Here is a 21172-nt window from a genome sequence, read left to right as displayed (position 1 = left end):
TGATACTACCAGGTATATAAGTCAACAGCTTACCAATATCTTGTAGCATTACTTTTTAAGTGGTACTTTACCGTATGTATAACAAATTATTTTGGGAAATTCAATTGATTGATTGTTGACTTAAGAAAGTTTATAGGTTTGTTCCATGAACTCATCAATAAAACACTTAGAAACAATCCCAACTTTAGCTGTTCCATAAGTAAAGTGCATGAAGGAACTTATTCCAAAAGATATCGTATCCTTAGCAGGAACACGTTTTTTTCCTGTTTACTCAGAAATTCACGTCTTGTTATAAAAGGTTGGCCACCGATGTTGGAAATCTAATAGATCTTCTGTGCTAACTTCTTCGACTGTAAACTTATCTATCATATTACTCGAAGTAATAATAATTTCGGTTATCTCGTGTAAGGTATACACCCTATCAATGTCTTTTTAGTTTTCTCTTGATGATTGAAAAACCTCTGTCACATGATAGGTAGGAGTGTCCTCTAATAAGGTAATACTGCTCAATTCGATTAAACAGACCACTGTCGGTAAGGGCTGAAAACACCCTGTTTAATGTATGGTTCTTCTTTTGACCTCCTTGAATAACCGTGGACTTCCGTAAACTGAGGAGGAGCAGAGTTTAAATAATTATATACAAAGGAACAAACCTCATCAGGACTTTTTCTGATGGTCCCCTCGTGGTATAGATAAATATTAGACTTATTACTTTTTACACCATGAATGCAAAACACATTCACTATTAGTTGCCTCAAATAAAAGGTTTCCTGTACTAGAATCATGGGCAGCGGAATATTTTGCATCTAATCGAAAGCTATTGCTAGCACATGGGGCTCTTTTGCTTTTGTTTCTTGGTTATTTTCTCTTTTTAATTTATCCTAGAATTTTTTTGATCTACGCTTGTGAATCATCAATTAAGCAGCAACATTTCTTTTTGCTGCATCACTGGGATGAGGACTTCTCAATTTTAAATTTAGTTCTTCACAAGTGCTGGTATACCGTTTTCTCCTAGACTCTTGTTATTCTTCAGCTGCTTTAATATTTCCTCTATCTCCTGATCTGATGGTTCGTTTATTTCATCCTCATTATTGTTTTGCTCCGGTCCGGTTTGTGATTGTATTTCATTGGTATTTTCCTCTGGGTTCAGCAGTTCTTCAAAGTATTCTGCCCACCTCTCTAGTTTTCTTGGTAAGTCAACGATTAGTGTTTACTTCTGCGATTCCGCGACCCGTAGCTTTATTGACTTTGACTACTTGTTAAAAATTCTTAATCTCTTTGTTTATCATATGATTTTCAATATTTTGTAACTTCCTTTTCCAGTATTCTCGTTTTTTTTTGCAGGTCAGTTTTGCTTTTTTCTTTGCTGCTTCATAACTTTTCCTCGTTTCTGTTGTATTTAGTATATTCATTTGTATTTTAGCTTTTCTTCTGTCTTCTAAATCCCTTTTACGTTCTGTATCGAACCAATATTTACTGTTTCCTTTATTTATTTTTCCTACTGACTTTTCTGTCGCTTTCGTTATTATCTTTTTTATTTGTGTCCATGCTTCGTCAATATCTTAATTTGGAATTGTGTCTTCTAATATTTTTATTATTCCTCGTTTTAACTGGTTTTTGAAGTTTTCATCCCTTAGCTTTTTTACATTAAAATGCTTGGTTGTATTTAGTTTCTGCTTAGGTTCCTTTGGAATTTCTTGTTTTATGGTCGCTACTACCATAAAATGGTCCGTATTGCTGTCTGCCCCTCGGAAACTTATAACAATTATGATGATATTGGCGTGTTTGTTTTCAATTAAAACATTGTCTATTCGATTGGCAGTGTTACCATCCGGGGAAATCCATGTTGTTTTATAGATGTCCTGTCTTTCAAAATGTGTACTCGTGATTTTCATATTTTGTTCTATTGCAACATTTATTAATAGCATGCCATTTTCACTTCAAGTTTCGTCTTTACTTTTCCCTTCCTTGATATTTTTGTAGATGTTTTCTCTTCGGAGTTTTGCGTTAAAGTTGCCCATTGCAACTTTTAGATCGTACTTCGGTAGGTCCTTTAAAAGGTCTTCTAATTGTTGGTAAATTGGAGATTGGTTTAAAGTCTACTACACTTCCCTTGAGACTTTTAACACCACTATTAAACAAGATTGCTTTATTAACTTCTGATATTCAGGTTGTCTTCAGTTTTGTTTTTTGAAGAGCAAGAAAGTTCAGTTCGTGTTCACTCAAGATGCTGATTAAGTTTTTCACTCCTCCCTCTTCATAAATACTTCTAACATTCCACGTGGCATTTGCTCCTTTGGTTTTCATAGTCATGTCCTTATTCTTTGACTTTTTCGTCTTTATTTGTTCACACTTCGGTGCTTCTTTTAGTTTTTGAGTCATTTCTATTAGGTACATCACCTATGTCTTCCAAAATTCCTTTGTCTTTATTCCACTCTAATTCCTTTCTATTAATTTTCAGTTTTGTATACCCTATTCGTGTCTTCTTTCCTTTATCTCTTTCTTCCCTTGCTATTTTTCAGCCTGCATTTCTCTTTTCATTTTTGTCATGTTCGTCTTTAATGTTAAGGTGAAGATTTATTTCCATAAATTGCTCCAGTTTATCTTCAGTATCGCTCCCATCATTATTTTTCAAATATAAGATTTTAATAATTATATTTCTCTGTCTTTGTCTTTCTCCAACTGTTCGATTCTCTTATTTGCCTCATGTAGTCCCTTCTCCAGTTCTAAAGTTTTCTATTTCAATTCTCAGATACATTGGGAAACATTAAATCATACATAGAGGGTGTATCACTGAAATTTTCTACCCAGAATTTACTTTGATTCATAAAACAGAAATTCTGGCACCCGTTGGTTTTTATTTTCAGGGGAATATATTTTGTAAATATGTATAATCAATTTTTAATCTCCCAAGCGAAGGTCATCTTGATTCCTAAAATCTTAAATAGAAAAAATAGGGTATTGTGTGATGTTTAATTTTTAATTAATTTACATAACAATATGTAAATTAATAAAAAAAATGAGTTTCTTAAAAAATGAATTTGTTAATTTAAATTATAAGATAGTTTTATAGTCTTATTTTTGATCCATATTTGTTTTATGAAACTTAATTTATTTTTCTTTTCAGGTAAAAACTTCATTTTTATGGTAATCATTAAGTATGGGAGGTGGTAAGTTTCTTATCTATTTTAATTAATTCCTGACTGTTCAGATCATCACATTTGCGGGCACTTGAAAACGTTATAAAAATGGATTTCAACTAATCTGGAGGTATTTTTTCTGGGTTGTAGTTGAAAGTAGTGTTCATATTGCCAGTACATAGAAATACTTAACATAAAAAAAATAACAGGAGCAGCAGTGTATGTCACTTAGGACGTCTTGTCTAAACATTATTTCAAAACATCCTTAAAATAAAAAATATGCATTAAAAAAATCAATAATTTTTTTGCTTTAAATAATTCGGTTCTTCCCTATCTATATCAGTGTCATAAGGTATAAATAGCAGAAAATTCTTGTGCTTCAGTGAAGCGGGATTGCTCTATAAAATTTCGTAAAGTATTCAATGCTGTATTTGCTTCTTTGGTGGAAACCCATGTAGCGCATGTAGTATTATTCAAGTCTTCAATGTTATCTAAATCATTACTATCGGTTTTCTGAGCTACTGAATCAATAATTTTGCCACCAGATATTGTCCCAGCAGTCATAACTCCATCATCAGACATAACAAAGTCCTCAAAGGATATTCCTGATTCAGACACCAGTGTATTCCATTCTGCAGTAGGTTCAATAAAACATTGCTGTGTTCGAGGTACAGAGTTCCAATTTAATTTTTCGAGTTATGGAGGGAAAATATGTACCAAAATGAATTGCAAGGACTCACTGATTATTTCGACTAATAGTGAGTTGAAATTTCTTAACGTTGCTAAGAGTAAGTGATTTATACCTTGCTAAAAACATAGTTTTAAATTTAAACAAAGATTTTTACGCGCCACGCGACTGTATCGCTGCAACCGTTCACGCTTAACAACGTATTGCTCAAAAATGCATATTCGAAATATTTGATTCCATGTTTTCAGCAAGATAGGATCCATTTATCCTTTTTTTACAGTTTTTTTATAAAATTACAATTCATTTAGTAGTTCACAAGAAAAAAATTATAGAAACACGTAAATCAAAAGGATTTTTAAATAGCTTTCAAACGAGCATTGGTAAATTAAAATCTATTTAGTAGATTTGAAGATACATCTGTTTAAAAACAGTCAGTTTTTCTGAAAATGCATTGTTTATCGTTTGTAAACTGACAGTAATGTTTCCTGACAATCTCAAATTGCATGAAAGTTTGGGTTTTCCCTCGTTTGGTTAAATTTTGATAATTAATTGAAAATCATAAAATTTGTTGAGTTTACTTTTCGTTCTTCTTGAACTATAAAATAAAACTTATTTTCTGCGGTTTTGTAAATTATTAGATCAAAAAGTTGACTTTATTAAAAAAATGACATATTGTGAGTTAAAATCGGTCCACTGGACTCGGAGATAAAGCTCTTCAAATATGGGGTAAAAAGGTCTTTTTTTTTACCGTTTCGAGGGGCATATCTGAGGCTCAGGGGCACATAGAGGGCTAAAAAATAGCTATAATCCGGATCTGGATTTTTCTTCAAAGGGGGTCGTTTGGATTTTTAAATATCTAAATAAAATACACAGGGGGTTCAGAAGTTTTGGATTTAAAAAGAAATGAAGTCGATAAAACGCCCTGTGACTCGGTTGTAAAAGTCGTTAGAGCCAATAAATGTGGTATATCTATTCACCATTTAAGTATTTCCGTTTCTCAATGAATCACCCTGTATAAAACAGTCGATATAAATATTATATGCATAATAATTTATATTATTATCGATCAAGGATATAGAAATAATTAATAACCATTCTGTCATAGTTGAGAGACAACTCGGAAAACAGCGATGTAACTTGTTTTTAAAGTAAATTTTAGAAATAATTTAATAATTAGATATGGTAGTAGTTTATAAATTAATAAAGAATTAGACAATATTTAGAATTTAGTTAATATATCCAAAAGTAACCAAATAAAAAAATGTTTTTACACAAGTGTTCTCAAGCATGATTCTGTCTCACGCAACCTTGACGTGTATCTAAGGAAAGTTACAAATCATAAAAACGCGAAGGTTGTTCCAAGTTATGTAAATAATTTAATTGTATCTACACTGTAAAATATCAATTACTTTAAAAATGTGTTGTTAGTGTAGAAATACGTAGCAGGATTGAGCAAGCCAGAACAGCATTTACTAATATGAGAACTAATTGCTAAGCGACAGCAGCCTTAATATCGCTTTGTAAAATATTACATTTACTATATGGTGTAGATACCTGGACCATAAAGGCCAATGTGATGAACCGATTGGAGGCCTTTGAAATGTGGGTATTTAGAAGACTACTAAAAATTCCCTGCAAAGATCACACAACAAATGTCGAAGTATTAAATCGAATGTCCAGAGAACGAGAATTGCTGCCAATAATAAAAAGAAAAAAAACTGCTTATCTGGGTCATATATTTCGAAATTCCAAGTACCAGTTCTTAAAGCTTATTATGGAAGGGAAGATAGAAGGAAAACGGGGCATCGGAAGAAAGAAATACTCATGGCTTAAAAACATAAGGGGTTGGACAAACCTCGATGCCCGTGCACTCTTTAGAGCCACACAAGACCGAGAGGAGTATGCCAGAATTGTCGCCAACATCCACTAATTGGATAGGGCACCGTAAGAAGAAGAGTTTAGGAAAATAATTCAACAACAAGAGAACTTCTTCTTTGCGTGCCATATCAGAATCAGAGAAACTTGTTGTCTTCCTACACCACTACGGCCCTCTATTTTGCCTTTAAGGATCAGTTGTAATATTTTATATCGACTTTCCCCTACTATATGTCCCAAATAAGACATTTTTCGATGTTTAATAGTGTTTAGCAGTTCTCTATCTCTGTTGACGCTCCTTAATACTTCTTCATTAGTTTTCCTTGCTGTCCAAGGTATCTTTAGCATTCGTCTATGAACCCACATTTCCAATGCTTCAATTTTGTTCATGATCGATACTTTTAGCGTCCACACTTCTGCACTATACAAAAGTACGGACCAAACATAGCACTTAACCATTCTTTGTCTTAGTTCTAAACTGAGATGATTATTGCAAAGAAATGACTTCATTTTCATAAAAGTAGTTTTAGTCATTGCTATTTTACGTTTTATTTCTATGTCTGGATCTAGTTGGTCCGTTATCACAGTTCCCAAATATGTCATTTTGTGAACTTTCTCAACTTGGACTCCGTTTAATTGAAGCTTTGCATCGGGATGTGGGTCACGACTAAACACTAAAAATTAACATCTTTATCAACGTCTGGCTATGCCTTGCAATTTTTAGAAGGCTCCAGATTAAAGCAGAAATCTGAATTTGTTTCGAAACTATCTTACCGATTTTACTAAAAATTTGGTTTGTTTGAGTTTATTTTAATGCCCATTTCCTCTTCTACCTCGTGAATACGATCAAGCAGAATTTGGAGACCTTCAATATTATCTGACAGAATTACTGTATCGTCTGCATATCTAATCACATTAAGTAGTTCCCCGTTGATTTTTATTCCATATGGTTGTCTCTCAAGTGCCTTTTTAAATAACTGGTCCGAGTAAACATTGAACAATGTTGGCGACAAAATGCATCCTTGTCTGACTCCTCGTTGTATGGTTCATCGGTGTAGTTATCTCCAATTTTTACGATAGCAGTTTGATTCCAGTACAAATTTTTAATGACACGAATAGCCTTGTCATCTATTACGATATTTTTCAGTATTTGCATTAATTTTACACGCTGTACTTTATCGAATGCCTTTTCGAAGTCCACGAAACATGCCAATACATCTTTTCTTTGGTCACGGCATTTTTTTAATAGGATGTTAAGCGCAAAAGTGGCTCCCTGGTTCCCATAGCATTTCTGAGCTTACTGCATATAAAAATATCTTTCTTTTTGGTACAAAAAATGTATGCATGTAAATGTAAGAACACCACTACAATTCAGACTACTATTTGGTAGAAATAAAACTATATACGAGGGGTAGAAAGAACATAAAGGAAAACACGAACAATGAGCTTAGAAGAGATGAGAAACATGTTCCAAAGATAAATAAAAGGGGATATGAGACTAAATTGCTTGAAAAGTACTTCCTTGAGGAACCAGAATGAGAAAAGAAAATTTTATAGGAAAGTAAATAGGACAAGAAAAAAAATTAAACCGTAACTAAATCTACACAGACAAGGCAGGACACAGTAGACAATAAGGAGAATATCTTTAGGAGAAGGATGGAATACTTCAAGGATGTTCTGTGCATATATGATGATATTGAATAGCATAAAATACGACTAAATGTTGACGTAAATCTGAATGAAGTCGATTCAGGAAACTTATCATTCTGACCAAAATTGTAAAAAATTGCAAAAATCGCCCAAAGTTTATTTAATTAAAAGTTTTATAGAAACTGACTTCATTTGCGGCAAAATGCAATAATTTCATACGAAAGCTGCACTCTTAACCTTTAAAACGCATTTTGATTTTTGTCGAGAGGACACTCTGCTCAAAAGCTATCGAATTTTTACCGTCGAGTTGATACAAATTTTATTTAAAATTGATTTCGCGGGCGTAACTGAAACTCTCAATCGCCGGTCGCTTCAAGCGTTGTTTCTGAGAGAGCTGATTCTTCACAAAAAATACCAATGAACATTTTTGTTCAAAATTATTGCGGATACATTTTTATTTGAAAATTTTTTTCTACAGCGTAAAAGCCTTGGTAAATCGATTTTTTCAGTTTTCCCCCCTATGAGGGGGTTTTAGAAGGAAGCCAAAATTGACATTCTCAGCAAAATTCAGCTTGTTCGTCTCGTTTTTAAAATCTCTGACGACTGGACTATGATAATACCTACCTTCTTATAAAAATTGTAGTTATCAAGGCAATTTATGTCGAGGAAATATTATGAAAATGTAAAAGATTATATTTTAAAGGTACTGCAACACGCTGCATATCAGATTAGATTCACTTTTATGCACTTCCGACGGTTAAAAGGTTTTGTGAGAATCTGCCTACTCGGTAAATAAATCTGAAACTTTCTCTCTAATTGTTTGTGTTTTCCGCGTGCGAAACGAAATAAAAGTGTTACGAAAATTGTTTTACACATCGGTGTTCAAAACAAGGTTAATTTAAATGTTGTGTAAGAGTCATGAGCCCAAAAGTGCAAAATTATGCTATCAGTTACCAGAGAGTGATTCATTCTTTTTATTTTAATACGAACTTGGTTACTTTGCACTGTAGATGTCGTTCAAAATAATGACACCTGGGGAGAAAAGGTTTCTTATACATTTTAGAGAAAAATGATTTAACTAAAAGTTGTAGATCGTAAATAGTTCTGTAATTTTCGAGTTTCTAAATTAAAATGCATAAACAATAATTGACCGAGATAATTACAAAACCCCTTATTTTTGTAGTAATTTATAAATTTTTATAACTCGTTTTTTTCATAATGAAATATAATATAACTACTTGGAATTATGACAATTAATGAGTTATTGAAGTGTGCTAAATATCAGCTAGATCGACGAAATACTTTGTAAGTTATTCAATTTGTTTATCCCGGATAGTGAATATTTAAACAACTGTACTTGCCCCGGCAGTGACTTTAAGAAGTATTTAGCAGATCTCAATCGATTCTTTGAGGTTGAGCAGATCTCAATTGTAAGATATAATAAAAAATTTTAAGATTTTATCAAAATTATTATTAAAAAAAACGTTTGAAAAAGGGCTGTCTTTTTAGCTATAAACATTTATAATAAGTTTGATACGTGCCGTGTATTTAGGATGGAAGAAAACAGGCTTCCAAAAAAACTGTTGAATGCAAGAATGCAGGGGAAGAGACCTCTTAGAAGATCGAGAAAGCGATAGGAGGGTTGTGTGGACGAGGACGCTTGATATTTCCTTGGCAGTCGACCTTGACAGAATGGCTGCTGCCGTAACGGATGGAGAGGTTTGATGAGGGAGACCAGGGATCGAATTAGGCTGTAGCGCCATAGGATGGATGGATGGAAAATAGCACGGTTCTTATTATTTTATCGAGCCACCGCAATTTAAAATAATGATCTGCGTGTCATATAAACCGAGATATTGCAAATTTTTTCAGCGCGCTGCAATTTGAAGTACCAACACTTTAACGGGTTATACATTTTTACTCCTTCTCGGTATATGCCATCTATAAAATTGATCATAAAATTTAGATCTTTTATAATCTGTTCAATTTTCAACTCATTAATGTTAATACCCAATGGAAATATGACCTTTTAGGGTCTTCAAAAGCCTGTATAAGATTTTTTCACCTGTTTTTTTGTTTACTAGACTAATATGTAGTCAATAATGGACTTGGGATGGTTGTGTCTAGGTACAACGCTATATATCTTTGTGTTGGACACTTCCGTTAACGGTTTTCAATTTTTCTTCTTCTTTAGGTACCGTCTCCTCTAAGGAGGTTGGTAATCATCACAGCTATTTTCACTTTTGAGATTGCAGCTCTGAACAAGTCGACGGAACTGCAAATTATACCACTTTCTCAGATTGTTGAGCCAGGAGATGCGTCTTCTCCCAATACTTCGTTTTCCCTGTATTTTTTCCTGTATTATGGTTTGTAGCAACACATATTTATCCCCTCTACGTGGCCGAGATAATGTAACTTTTTTCGTCTGTGATATTCTGGGATAATTCACGAATTTCGATGTAGATATTAGAGTTATAGTTCCTCCTATAACTAATATGGTATCAGCATAAATAAGGTTTTACACTAATCAGTTAAGATTTTGCCACCTGTGTTACCTGAACTTGCCTCATTACCTTCCCAGTGCAAGATTTAAAAAAATTGGTAGAGACGATTCCTCCTTGTCCTCACTCCAATCTTGATAACATTATAAACAAATTTGCAACTTTAGTTTCGTCAAAAAATTAATAATGAGTGGCTCCTCCTTGATTTTCTGTACGCTCAGTTACTCTATGGGCGGGCTATTGATCGAATTAAGTGGTCTATATCAGAATGCGAAATACTCATCCAGATTCTTCTTATGGCATGCCGCAGGTCTTCTAAGTTTGCTGGAAGACGTGGCAATCGATTTATGTTTTGACCTACCATATCCACAAATGTTCAGTGGGTGACAAATCAGCTGATCTTGATGGCCACTCCAAAGTCTCTATATCAGATTCATGTATAAACTCCATGGTTCCACGAATAGTATGAGGTCTTTTGTTATCCTATTGAAAGATCGCACTTGGAATGATTTGTAGGTAGGGATGTAAAACTGGTTGCAGTACTACACCAATATATGGTCGAGCTGTCCAGAGTACTGTTAATAAGAACTTATTCTCAAACATATAGCACCGCATACCGTAATGCTTGGTTGTATTGGTGTGTGACGTTTTCAAGTCTATATTTCCTCTCTCACCTCGAAAACGCCTTATGTTTATGCGCCTATTAGAGCCACCCAAAGAAAACCTAGGTTCATTACTGAAGGAGACAAAATTCCATTGGCCATTCCAGTTTTGCGGAGCTCTGCACCATTCTAAGCGTTGAGCCTTATGCTGTGGTGTCAAAGGTAACACCAAAAGCGGACGGTGAGCTGTCAGTCCCATTCCAAGTAATCTTTGATTAACTGTTCTTCTTGAGACTACCCTTCCTGTAGCTGCAACTAAATAAATCATCTCTTACTTGGTGTAGATTGTCCCGTCTATTTCTGAGAGCAAAAAGTCTAAGATGGCGCAAATCACGGCGTTGGAATATTCTAGGACGTCCAGACTCTCCACGACACCAATAACTCTTATAATTGAACCACCTCCTCCAAACTCTTAACACTGTTGATGGATTAATAGCTTTAACTCTTCATGAAATTTCCCGTAAACCAAAACCGGCCTCTTTCATGCCTACAATGCGTTCTTTTTCGAAGCCGCTTTAATGACAAAATTGACAAACAATCTAAAATGATTTAAAATTATAAATAAACAAAAGTTAAATACACAGAAATAAACTTTCTTATTATCTTTCTTGTTTTTGCGAAAAAAAAAGAAAACTTCAGTTAAAGATAAGATAGCTAGGTAAAAACTTTATCACATATATATTTTTAGATAAGGCTTACAAAGGAATACTTTTGATATAAATAAATAACCGTATACAAAGTGTTACATTTTTTTGCCATCAGTATAATTATTATGATGCACGTATTGCATATTTAACACATTATAATGTAATGTGTTCGATAGCGTAATTTCAAAACGCGAGAATTTGTTCAAACTGTCCGGTTTTACCACTGCAATATTATAACAACGGTGTAATGAAACTAGGTTTAAGAGACAGTCATGTTCAATGAATGGAAAAAATGTTATGGTTCACATGCTAATTGAAAGCGGCCGTTTAACGGGACTTGATGTTTACTTTGAATTATTTTGAATGTGTATTATTTTGTCCTTTGCTATTTTATGTTTATTGGGTTGTATTTCAAATGTCATTGTACACAAAATTAAAAGCATATTCACAAATTAAACTTATTACCCCTTATTGACCCCTATCGGGTCCACTTTTTGTCGTTAAACTTTCTGAATTCTGAAAAATCAAAGGGTTTATTCTGGATTCGCCAAATAAAATGGAGAGATCTGGAGGATAGAATAAAGATGTTTCCGTTTTACGCTTATTTGGTGATAGCAATAGAGGAGAGGGTCCTATTATTGGCCCCCATTTCGTTTTTTTTTCTAAAAAGAAAAAGAATTTAAAATGAGAGTTTGTAAAACTATTTTTGTTAATTTGTTGTTTAATTATTGCAAAAATAGTCGATTTGTTGAAAATCTTCGGGTGAGAATGGGGACAATATCACAAGTGTTCGGCTGCAAAAATTTCAAGAAGTTTCACTTAATCACTATTGCAAAATTGAAATTGTTTATCCCAGAAAGCTTTTATCTACAAAGTTATTATTACAACCCAATATTATCAAATTAAATTATTTAACGATTAAAAAGTTTATGTTAAATATTGCAAAAAAGGTTTAGAAAAGCACTGTGATTTTACGCTTATTAACATTTAAAATAACTCAGACGTATCAACATGTAGAAAGTGGATTTTTTTATTCGAAATGTTGGCATTTTTACACGAATTTAAAAAAAAATACAATGTTGTACAGCCCTTAGAACCAGAGTTAGCCCTTTTTGTCAAAATTTCACAGTATTTCAAAAACTGAATTCATTCTTCAAATTTATAAAAGTCGCAATATCTCCCGTTCTAATCAACGAAAGTTGATGTTTTTCCGCGTTGCGTAGATTATAAAAATGCTTTTAAAAAAACTATTTTACTTTTCTCTAGTAGAAAAGGTTATGCAATGAAAAAATGAAAAAATTCATGTTTTGCTTGAAAATCAAATATATACTTAAGTGTTAATTTTTCTGGAATTATGCTTATTTTTACAATTCCTTTTCTTGACTCAAAAACTTTACAAACATATTTTAAGCAAATTAATTGTTATAAACTTTGTATAATTTTATTTATAATTACACAAGATTTATAACAATTAATTTGTTTAAAATATATTTGTATTTAATGTTTTTGAGCCAAGAAAAGTAATTGTAAAAATACTAAACATAATTCAAGAAAAATTAACACGTATAGATTTGGTTTTCAAATAAAAAGTTAATTTTTTGTAAAATTTATTGTTAAAGATATTATTTGTACATAATACATAAATATGTAAGTTACCTAAGTTTTTCTAAGCTCAAAAGCTTAGCATTAACCTACAGAAGCCGCTGTAATAGTAATTAAAGCTCTCTGAAAGGTTTTACACAATTTTAATCAAAGTTTTGTAGTCGTTACATACACTAAATTATTTATCATTTTTTTTTATATTTCTCTCAGTATTCTAATGAAATGTTTTACGAAGCTTTCATTAAAATTCACGAATGGTACATCAGTCCTCCATGAAAATATTTTATCACATAAAAAGTGTGGTAAAAAGCTTATTACACAAGAGTAAGAAAATTGAAGTCGCAAGCAAACAAGTACCGTAATTATAACGAGTGTATAATTGCCTCACCACATGACTTGTGTACCATACTTTTTCTACAAATATTCGAAAAAAAAAATTAGTCACCAAGAAAGGCTCGAACGACATTAGAATTATGATTTAGATTGATGTATTAATATTACCCCGTAACAGTTAATTACATGGTTAATTTTGTGTATTTGAAACAATATGTTGGCAATGACTAATCGTCCCAATATATTACATTCCTAATATTGAATGTTTTACCTACTGCGACTCATGATATAATTAAGCACTTATGATATAAAACATGAGGCGGATAATTTGTCATACCATTCACCCTTAAAGGTCTGATAGCACAGTGTTAGTATCTGAAAAACACCTGAAGCAGACGGCCATCCCACAGACCTAGCGTTCGACTGCTGTCAAAAGAGAACAGCTGCTCGCCTGCCTCATCGTATTTATGGTTTTTGCTCCTTTTCTTTCATCATTTCTTTTCGCCATGGGCGCCCCATATACTTTTGAAATTTTTTTATAATAACTTGTTTTATGCATGATATAATGTACATAGGAAATTCCTTTTAAAAATACATTTTGCAAATATTTTCAGATTACGGAGGTGGTATCCAATTAAGTGTTTAATCTGTTTTTGTTCATTCTCTATACGTGTCTGTACCAGACAAGTTGTTTCCTTTCGATGTCAATAATGATTGTGTCCTGAAATTCACATATATTGGTCACTTTGTTTAACAATTAATTTAACACGTTAAATTCAAAGCAAATAATTAAATAATGTATTACGTTCATTATAACGTAACAGCTTCTTTATTTTACATTTCACCAATTTTCTACGATATCCCAATTTTAAATAATTTATATTAATAGAACGAATTTTTATTTTTGTTTATTGTTTTGTTATTAAAAACCAAAATAATTGGCACTTAAATTCTAAAAATTTCTCAAAATTTCAATATACATATATCAATTAATTTTCTTATCAATATCCCCCTACTACTCCAGTCGTCAGAGACGAAAATGCCACTGAACCTCTAAAAATCATACGAACAAGCTAAATTTTGCCGAGCATATTAAATTCGGGACTCCAAAAAAGATGCAAAAAAGTTTACCACTTCTACCCCCGGGCTTCCCCCTAAAACCCCCTCGAATGGGGTGTAAAAACGCAAAAAAATCAATTTACCAAGAGATAATTTTAAACAAAAATGTTAATAAGCATTTTTTGTGTAGAATGAACTGTTCTCTTAGAAACAACGTTTGAAGCGACCATCGATTTTGCATGACAGTTACTTGCGCGAAAGCAATGTTCAATAAAACTTGCATCAGCTCGACGGTAAAAATTCGATATTTTTTGATTCAAGTGACCTATCTACAAAAATCAAAATGCATTTTAAAGGTAAAGAATTCAGCTTTCATATGCAGTTTTTGTATTTTGCCGCAAATAAACTCAGATTTTATACAGGTGTTAAATAAATAAACGTGGCGCGATTTTTACCATTTTTTATGATTCTCACGAGATCAATACAATCTATACCTTTCATTGACTGGTCACTATGAAGTTTCGATTACTAAAGCCTAACCTTTAAAACCCATACCATAAAATTTTAATTTTAAATTTTGGTAACAAATGTGAGGCATTTGAAATATGCTTAAAAAACGCTGGATTTAAACTTTCACACAACAAACGATCTAAAATATTTTAAACTTTTTTTTCAATTACACTAGTACGTTTTTCAAAAGAACATAACTTCTGCAATAAAGTACACACAAAACCGTCTTCTTAAATGCATTTTCCGTGACGTGTGATTGTTTATAATGTAAAACATTAAATTCTGCGTTTTATATTTATATTTCAAATGGCCTTATATTTGTTACCATAACTCATAATTAAAATTTCATGTCATAGATTTAAAAGATTGATCCCTTAAAATGGAAATTTTACTACAAATGGTCAATGAATGTGATCAATTTTATTGCTCTCACGAGAATCGTAAAAAGTGGCAAAAATTGCGCCACGTTAATTTATTTAACACCTTTATAAAAACTGAGTTTATTCTCGGCAAAATACAAAAACTGCATACGAAAGCTGCACTCTTTGTTTTTAAAACGCATCTTAATTTTTGTAGATAGGACATTTGGATCAAAAGATATTGAATTTTTACAGTTGAACTGATACAAATTTTATTGAACATTGATTTCGCGCAAGTAATTGTTATGCAAAATCGACGGTCGCTTCAAGCGTTGTTTCTAAGAGAACGGTTCATTCTACACAAAAAAAGCTTATAAATATTTTTGTTTAGAATTATCTCAGCTACATTTTTTATTTAAAACATATTTTCCTACGGTGTACAGATTCTTAGTAAATCGATTTTTTTGCGTTTTTACGGGGAAGCCCGGGGGTAAAAGTGGTAAACTTTTTTGCATCTTTTTTGGGGTCCCAAAATTAATATTCTCTGCAAAATTCAGCTTGTTCGTATGATTTTTAGGGGCCAAGTCTCTGACCTCTTGAAAATCGAATGTTTAAATATTTTGTTCCTAAAAGAACAGGTTTTTTTCGTTGTTGACCTTTCAGCCAATCAGCAACAAGATCTTTTCGATCTAAATGTTTTTCGTATACTGTAACTTGGATCTCGTATACTGGGACTTATATACTGGGATTAACTTTGGCTCAATCCCAAAACATGGGATGCAAAACAGTGCTTTCCACCATGTACTGATCTGCTAAGAGACCTGGTATCATACTTACTATCTCCAATTTTCCATCCAGTAACCATTCAAGGAAGAAAACAGGACAAGTTAAGTTTTTTGTTCGGACAATTTTTTTTCCTTTTCTTTCTTATTAAAGCATTCAACCACTTTGTACAGGACTTACTGTAACGTAGAGGTAGATCTATTTATTTAAATAAAATGTTTGTATGAATTTTGTTCTACCTCTGAGAAGAGTTAACCAGGGTAGGGATCTCCATGATTGTCTTTTTGAGGAGATACTTTAACTAAGGTTGACAGCTTATCAATATTTGAAAAAAAAAATAATGAGAGCAATACTAGACCCCAACATAACAAGAGAAATTGTGAGAAGACTTAAAACGAACATGGAAATAGAAAACAAACTAAAAAGAGAAAAAATAGTCTGATGTATCAAATCATTCGGTCTAGAATGAATAGTACATTACTGAGAAGACTACATCAAGACATGCTTCGAAGAATAACCAATTGGACTCCACTATGACGTAGAAGAAGAGAAAGAACGAGAAAAAGAAAGATGGATAGATGACGTGGAAGACGACATAGGAGCCATGAAGTTTATAGATTGGAAAGCGCAATGTAGAGACTAAAAAAACAATAGAACCAGATCACTACAGGTGCGAAAAATCATAGCAAATTATAATAAACAAATGGGAATAATCCACCTCTAAAAAAATATGAGTAATAAAACCCGAAGCGTGAGCCAGAACCCCATGGGATTGCAAAGCTATAATGATGATGATCAAATAATTTAAACCATTTTTCAAAACTCATGGCTAGTTACTTAAAAACTTAAATAGTTGATGGTATTATCTGAATAATCGTATAATATGGTAATATATTGGCTTGGTTTACGTATTTATCTAAGACATAAGCTATATCTTTAAACAAACAAGTAGTAACAAGCTCAGCAATGAAAAGACATAGAAAAATGCTGTAGTGTCTTAAAAGAAGAATAAAAATGTGACATTGTTGAAAATGTGAAATTTCATTAAACACTGTATTTCTCAACTTACTGAGACCGAAGATTAAGACCAAAAAATGTAGACAAAAGAAATTATATAGAATTCAAGAAAGAAAGAATTTCTTGTTATCTCAAAATACCCAGTATTCTCTATACACTATACACTATTCTATATAAACCAATTGTATAAAAACTTTTTCCAGCTGAAAAATTGCTCATTTTTAAATGCGTCACTTGCTTAGTCTTATTTTGAAAATCGTTGACCGTGCAATTCATTTTTGACTTTTGGAAACGCCACTAAATTAAATTAGGTCTTTAGTGAGGACTTTACGGATGATGGGACATCCATTACACGTTTTCTCTGACTAAAAAGTTCCGTGTTTGTAAAAACTGGTTATACATCTCTTAGCATTTAGAATTAATTCTACGATCTTCGAATTGAATAGTGACCATATGTTCAGTTTTGGACACAAAAGAGGCAATGATTTTCTTGAACGCTGCGACATTGCGTGTCTATTGTTGGTGTTGCTTCATCTTGGAACACCCAAACCGTTGCTTTGGTTTTCAGGTTGAATACATAAAGCCAAGTTTCATCGCCGCTAAGAATGTCTTATACTAAATTTAAGGTCAGTTGAGTTGAATCGTGCTTTTATTTACACCACGCGATATGAACTTGTTTTTGATGTAATTTTGTCTTAATTTTTTCAAAACTAAGTAATTATGTAAAATTTTATTTATTAATTTCATGTCTATGTCCAAACATGATTGGACATCGAGTGAAAAGAGGACTAAGAGTAAAAATGACAATTTCTACTTTCAAAGAAGTTTTAGTTTTTCGCACAATTTCTTTGTTCCAGGAACGTTATCCACTCTCTGTAGAATTTCTCTGCAACTGCTGCAAAAGTACTCATATACGGTCGTAGATTAAAGTGTGTATGAGTCGAACGTGAGATTTGGATGCATTTTCCAGTACTTCATGGTACAGATCCCTCAATGTTCCCATTGACAAAGCACTTATTTGGAAAAGGATTTTTTCGTATTTAAGCTAAGTCTTTTCATGAATGCTTGCAGATATTCAACCTGCAACATTTCTTTCGCATTCCAGAAAACCGAGTGTACGTCTTTGTATTCTTGGGAGCTGAACAACCGGCTTCTATTCACTACATAGATCGTTATTTGGTTTCAGATGTGTAGTGGTATATTCTTGTTTCATCGTTACGTATCGACACAAAAGTCACCTGTTTTTCTTAAAAGACACCAAGTACTTTTCAAAAAGTGACATGAGCATGTTTTTGTGATCTGCAGTCAATACATGCGACACCCATCACAACTTAATTACTGGTGCAAGACCAAAATGTTCCTTTGATATCCTTAGATAATTAGCAATCTCGTAGACCTTTATACGCCGATCTTCCAAAACTATCTCATGCACGTTTTAGAAGGTTTCAAGTGTGGTTGCAGTTGTTGCACGTCCTTTGCGTGAATCATCTTGGAAACTTTCATGGCTACGTTTAAATCTGGCTTCTTTTTGAGTTTTATCACTGCTGTTGAGAACAATGTAAATGAAGGTTCTAAGCATATAATAAGGAAGAAAAAGATAGTGAGAATCTGAATTAAGAATGTTATGAGAGGTGTATCATTATTACGTCCCAAATGGAGAGAAAAAGTGAGCCTAGAAAAGCATATCACAGTTAGAACCCGGAAACGAAAAGATCACCGTGTTAAATTACCCAAGAGGTTGTACAAAAACGTCCTTTAGCTGAAATCAAAGAATATACTAGACTATGATATATCTATTGTACTAGAAAAAGTAATTAGAGGAGCCAACATACAGACAGGCGGCACGATTCTTAAAAAAAACAACAATGCATAGGTTTCGCAGATGGCTTAGTATTGGAGATGGAGCAGATGGAGCTAAAAAATAGGGCCTGACTATAAATCAAGAAAAAAACAAGTATATGTAAATGAGAATGGAAAACGCAGAATCAAATAAATGGATCACTCTTAGAATGAATGAGGGAAAGAGTATAAATTTGAGAAGGTAACAGAATTTGAGTACCTTGGAGTAACAGGTTGTTGAAAAATAGCAAAGCGGTACGATCATTAAACGCAGTGTAGAAGGCAAAAAACGTGTCCAGGGCAGCCAAGATCCGAACTTATGAAACAAAAGTGATACAGTGTTGTGAATGTGAAAAATTAATCGGAAAGAAGAAATAAGTTAAGAGATTTTGGAAAGGAAAATCTTGAGAAAAGTTTTTGGTAGGATAAAGGAGGCTAACGTAAAATGGCGCAGAGGAACAAACCAGAAGCTAATGGAGATTTATAAGAGGTCCAAAATAAGACAGAAAATCAGGGCACATAGAGTTAGATGGTTGGGACATGTTTTAGGAATGCCAAAAGAAAGAAACGTCCAAAGAGTTCTGCCAACAGAAGAGCAAGCGAATAAAAGAAGATCGAGATTACGAAGGAACTTGTTTGATTCTGTCCGGATTTACATAGAAGAAATGGGAACAAGAGACTAGAAAGATCAAGTGAAGGACCATAAAAAGTGGAAAATACTAGTTCAGACTATCGAAGCCAAGGGCCTCTAGGGCCTGTAGAGCTGTTATATATATGAGCTATTGTATTATAAAGGGAAAAAAGACAATGAATACGGTGTGATACTTGCTATATAGTTTAAAATATTATTAAATTATTTTTTATTACTGTGTATATATCCACTATAGTTAAAGATGCTGCAACTGAGCACTACAAAGTTGTGTTAAAATTTCGAAGTGAACGGAGTGCGTCTATTGGTATTAAAAATTTCCTTGCTTAATGGACAACCTTAATTAAATTCAATCTAATTTAATTAAGTCTCTAATTGGCCTTTTACTACGATACTGATAAAAATAATAATAATTAGATCCCCATAAAGAAATTTCGATCGCTATTTTCGATTTTACTTTGTCGGTAATTCACTAGGTCAATATTACTTTCTTCGGGCACTGGGTGGTTATTTTATTGTTTCTGTTTGCCTAACGATTAACCGATGCCTAACAATTACCGATGTAAGAGTTTGATAACGCTCGGGTTTTGTAAAACCGTTAATGTAGTTGAAAGTGGAAAATAAATAATTATGTATTTATTCACTGGTATTTATACCAAAAATTGTCTATAAATATATTAAAAAGGTAAAATATAGCATCATTGGAATTAAAACGTGTGAAGTCTTTTCAGCATAACGTAATTACCTTAATTAACTTTGATTTTAAAAAGTATTGAAAAATTATATGAAATAATTAATGAAAATCAGAAAACACAAGAGGAAGAAAATGCCGAGCAGGTATATGCTGTTTTAAATCGATAAACAAATGGTATATACCGAGTCTGAAATATTGACCTTTTTCAGATTAATTAATTAATGTTAATTGTCGGTAATTCAACTGTTGGATATAATTCCGACTTGGAGCTGGATTTGTATTAGTCTGTCTATCTCCTGTCAATTTTTGTCAGGTAGCAAAATTACCTTCAGTTTTGCCCTAGCTTTTTGCTTTAGCTTTTAAAATAACAGATTCTTCAAATGATCGATAATGAAACAATGGACTGTTTCATGTATTCATAATTTTTTTAATGTAAATTTAGTTTGCATAATAATTTTTTTATGTAGAGTTGTATTTGTGTCATTCTTTATTTAATACGACATTCTCAACAATCATAGAGTTAATCTTAACAAAATCTTCTTTTGAAACTGTTCCAAAGCCTCTAATAAAATAAAAATAGTCATATCTTGATTTGACAAGGGATCAGGCTATATTTTTTATTTACTCTCCAATGTTGACCTTTTTACAGAATATTTTCAGGAATATTGACTCATTTGTCTGCTGGTATAATATTTGACTATATATTTGTGGTTTAACTTATCAAATATAACTTAATATGTAAATTTAGTTCAAATGATATCAAAACAATGACTTTTGAGTCACTCTAGTTTTAAATTATTACTGGTATTATTTACTTTAAATCATATTTATTAAATATTATATAAATAAATATAAATGGGTTTATTTAGTATTTTATACGTTTTATTTTGAAATGAAAATATTAACATACGAATCATTAACAGCCCAGTTAGCAAATTAGGATCATTTTGAATATTAACATCAAACTTCTTATCAATTTCCATAACCCCTTTGCAGTTCTTAATTCAGTTGACTTAGCAAATAAGATTAATAAAGTAGACATTCCATTTAACTTAATACTTCTGTCATTAGATGTTATTCCCTAGCATTCCCCCAGAGGAATGCATACAACTGGTTATAGAGTTACTTTTCAAGAATTCAATACCTATTCATACCATTTTTGAT

At 32.5% G+C, this 21172-nt stretch overlaps 1 protein-coding gene across 4 annotated transcripts in view; it reads left to right on the top strand.

Moving 5' to 3' along the window:
- Positions 1-21172, top strand: part of siz (Brefeldin-resistant Arf-GEF family protein schizo) — a 184643-nt gene that overhangs the window by 119224 nt on the left and 44247 nt on the right. Inside the window, exon 2 of one of the 4 annotated variants that reach the window (XM_072546250.1) lies at positions 3128-3170. The exons of the other annotated variants lie outside the window; for them this stretch is intronic. Within the exon in view, the coding sequence (XP_072402351.1) occupies positions 3128-3170 (43 nt within the window). The remainder of the gene's footprint in view (positions 1-3127; positions 3171-21172) is intronic. 4 annotated transcript variants of the gene reach the window in all.

The sequence above is a fragment of the Diabrotica undecimpunctata genome, chromosome 10 (genome assembly GCF_040954645.1).
Source record: "Diabrotica undecimpunctata isolate CICGRU chromosome 10, icDiaUnde3, whole genome shotgun sequence".
Classification (NCBI taxonomy): Eukaryota; Metazoa; Arthropoda; class Insecta; order Coleoptera; family Chrysomelidae; genus Diabrotica; species Diabrotica undecimpunctata.
Note: the sequence above shows the minus strand (reverse complement) of the source record. Positions and strands in the feature narration are given on the sequence as shown.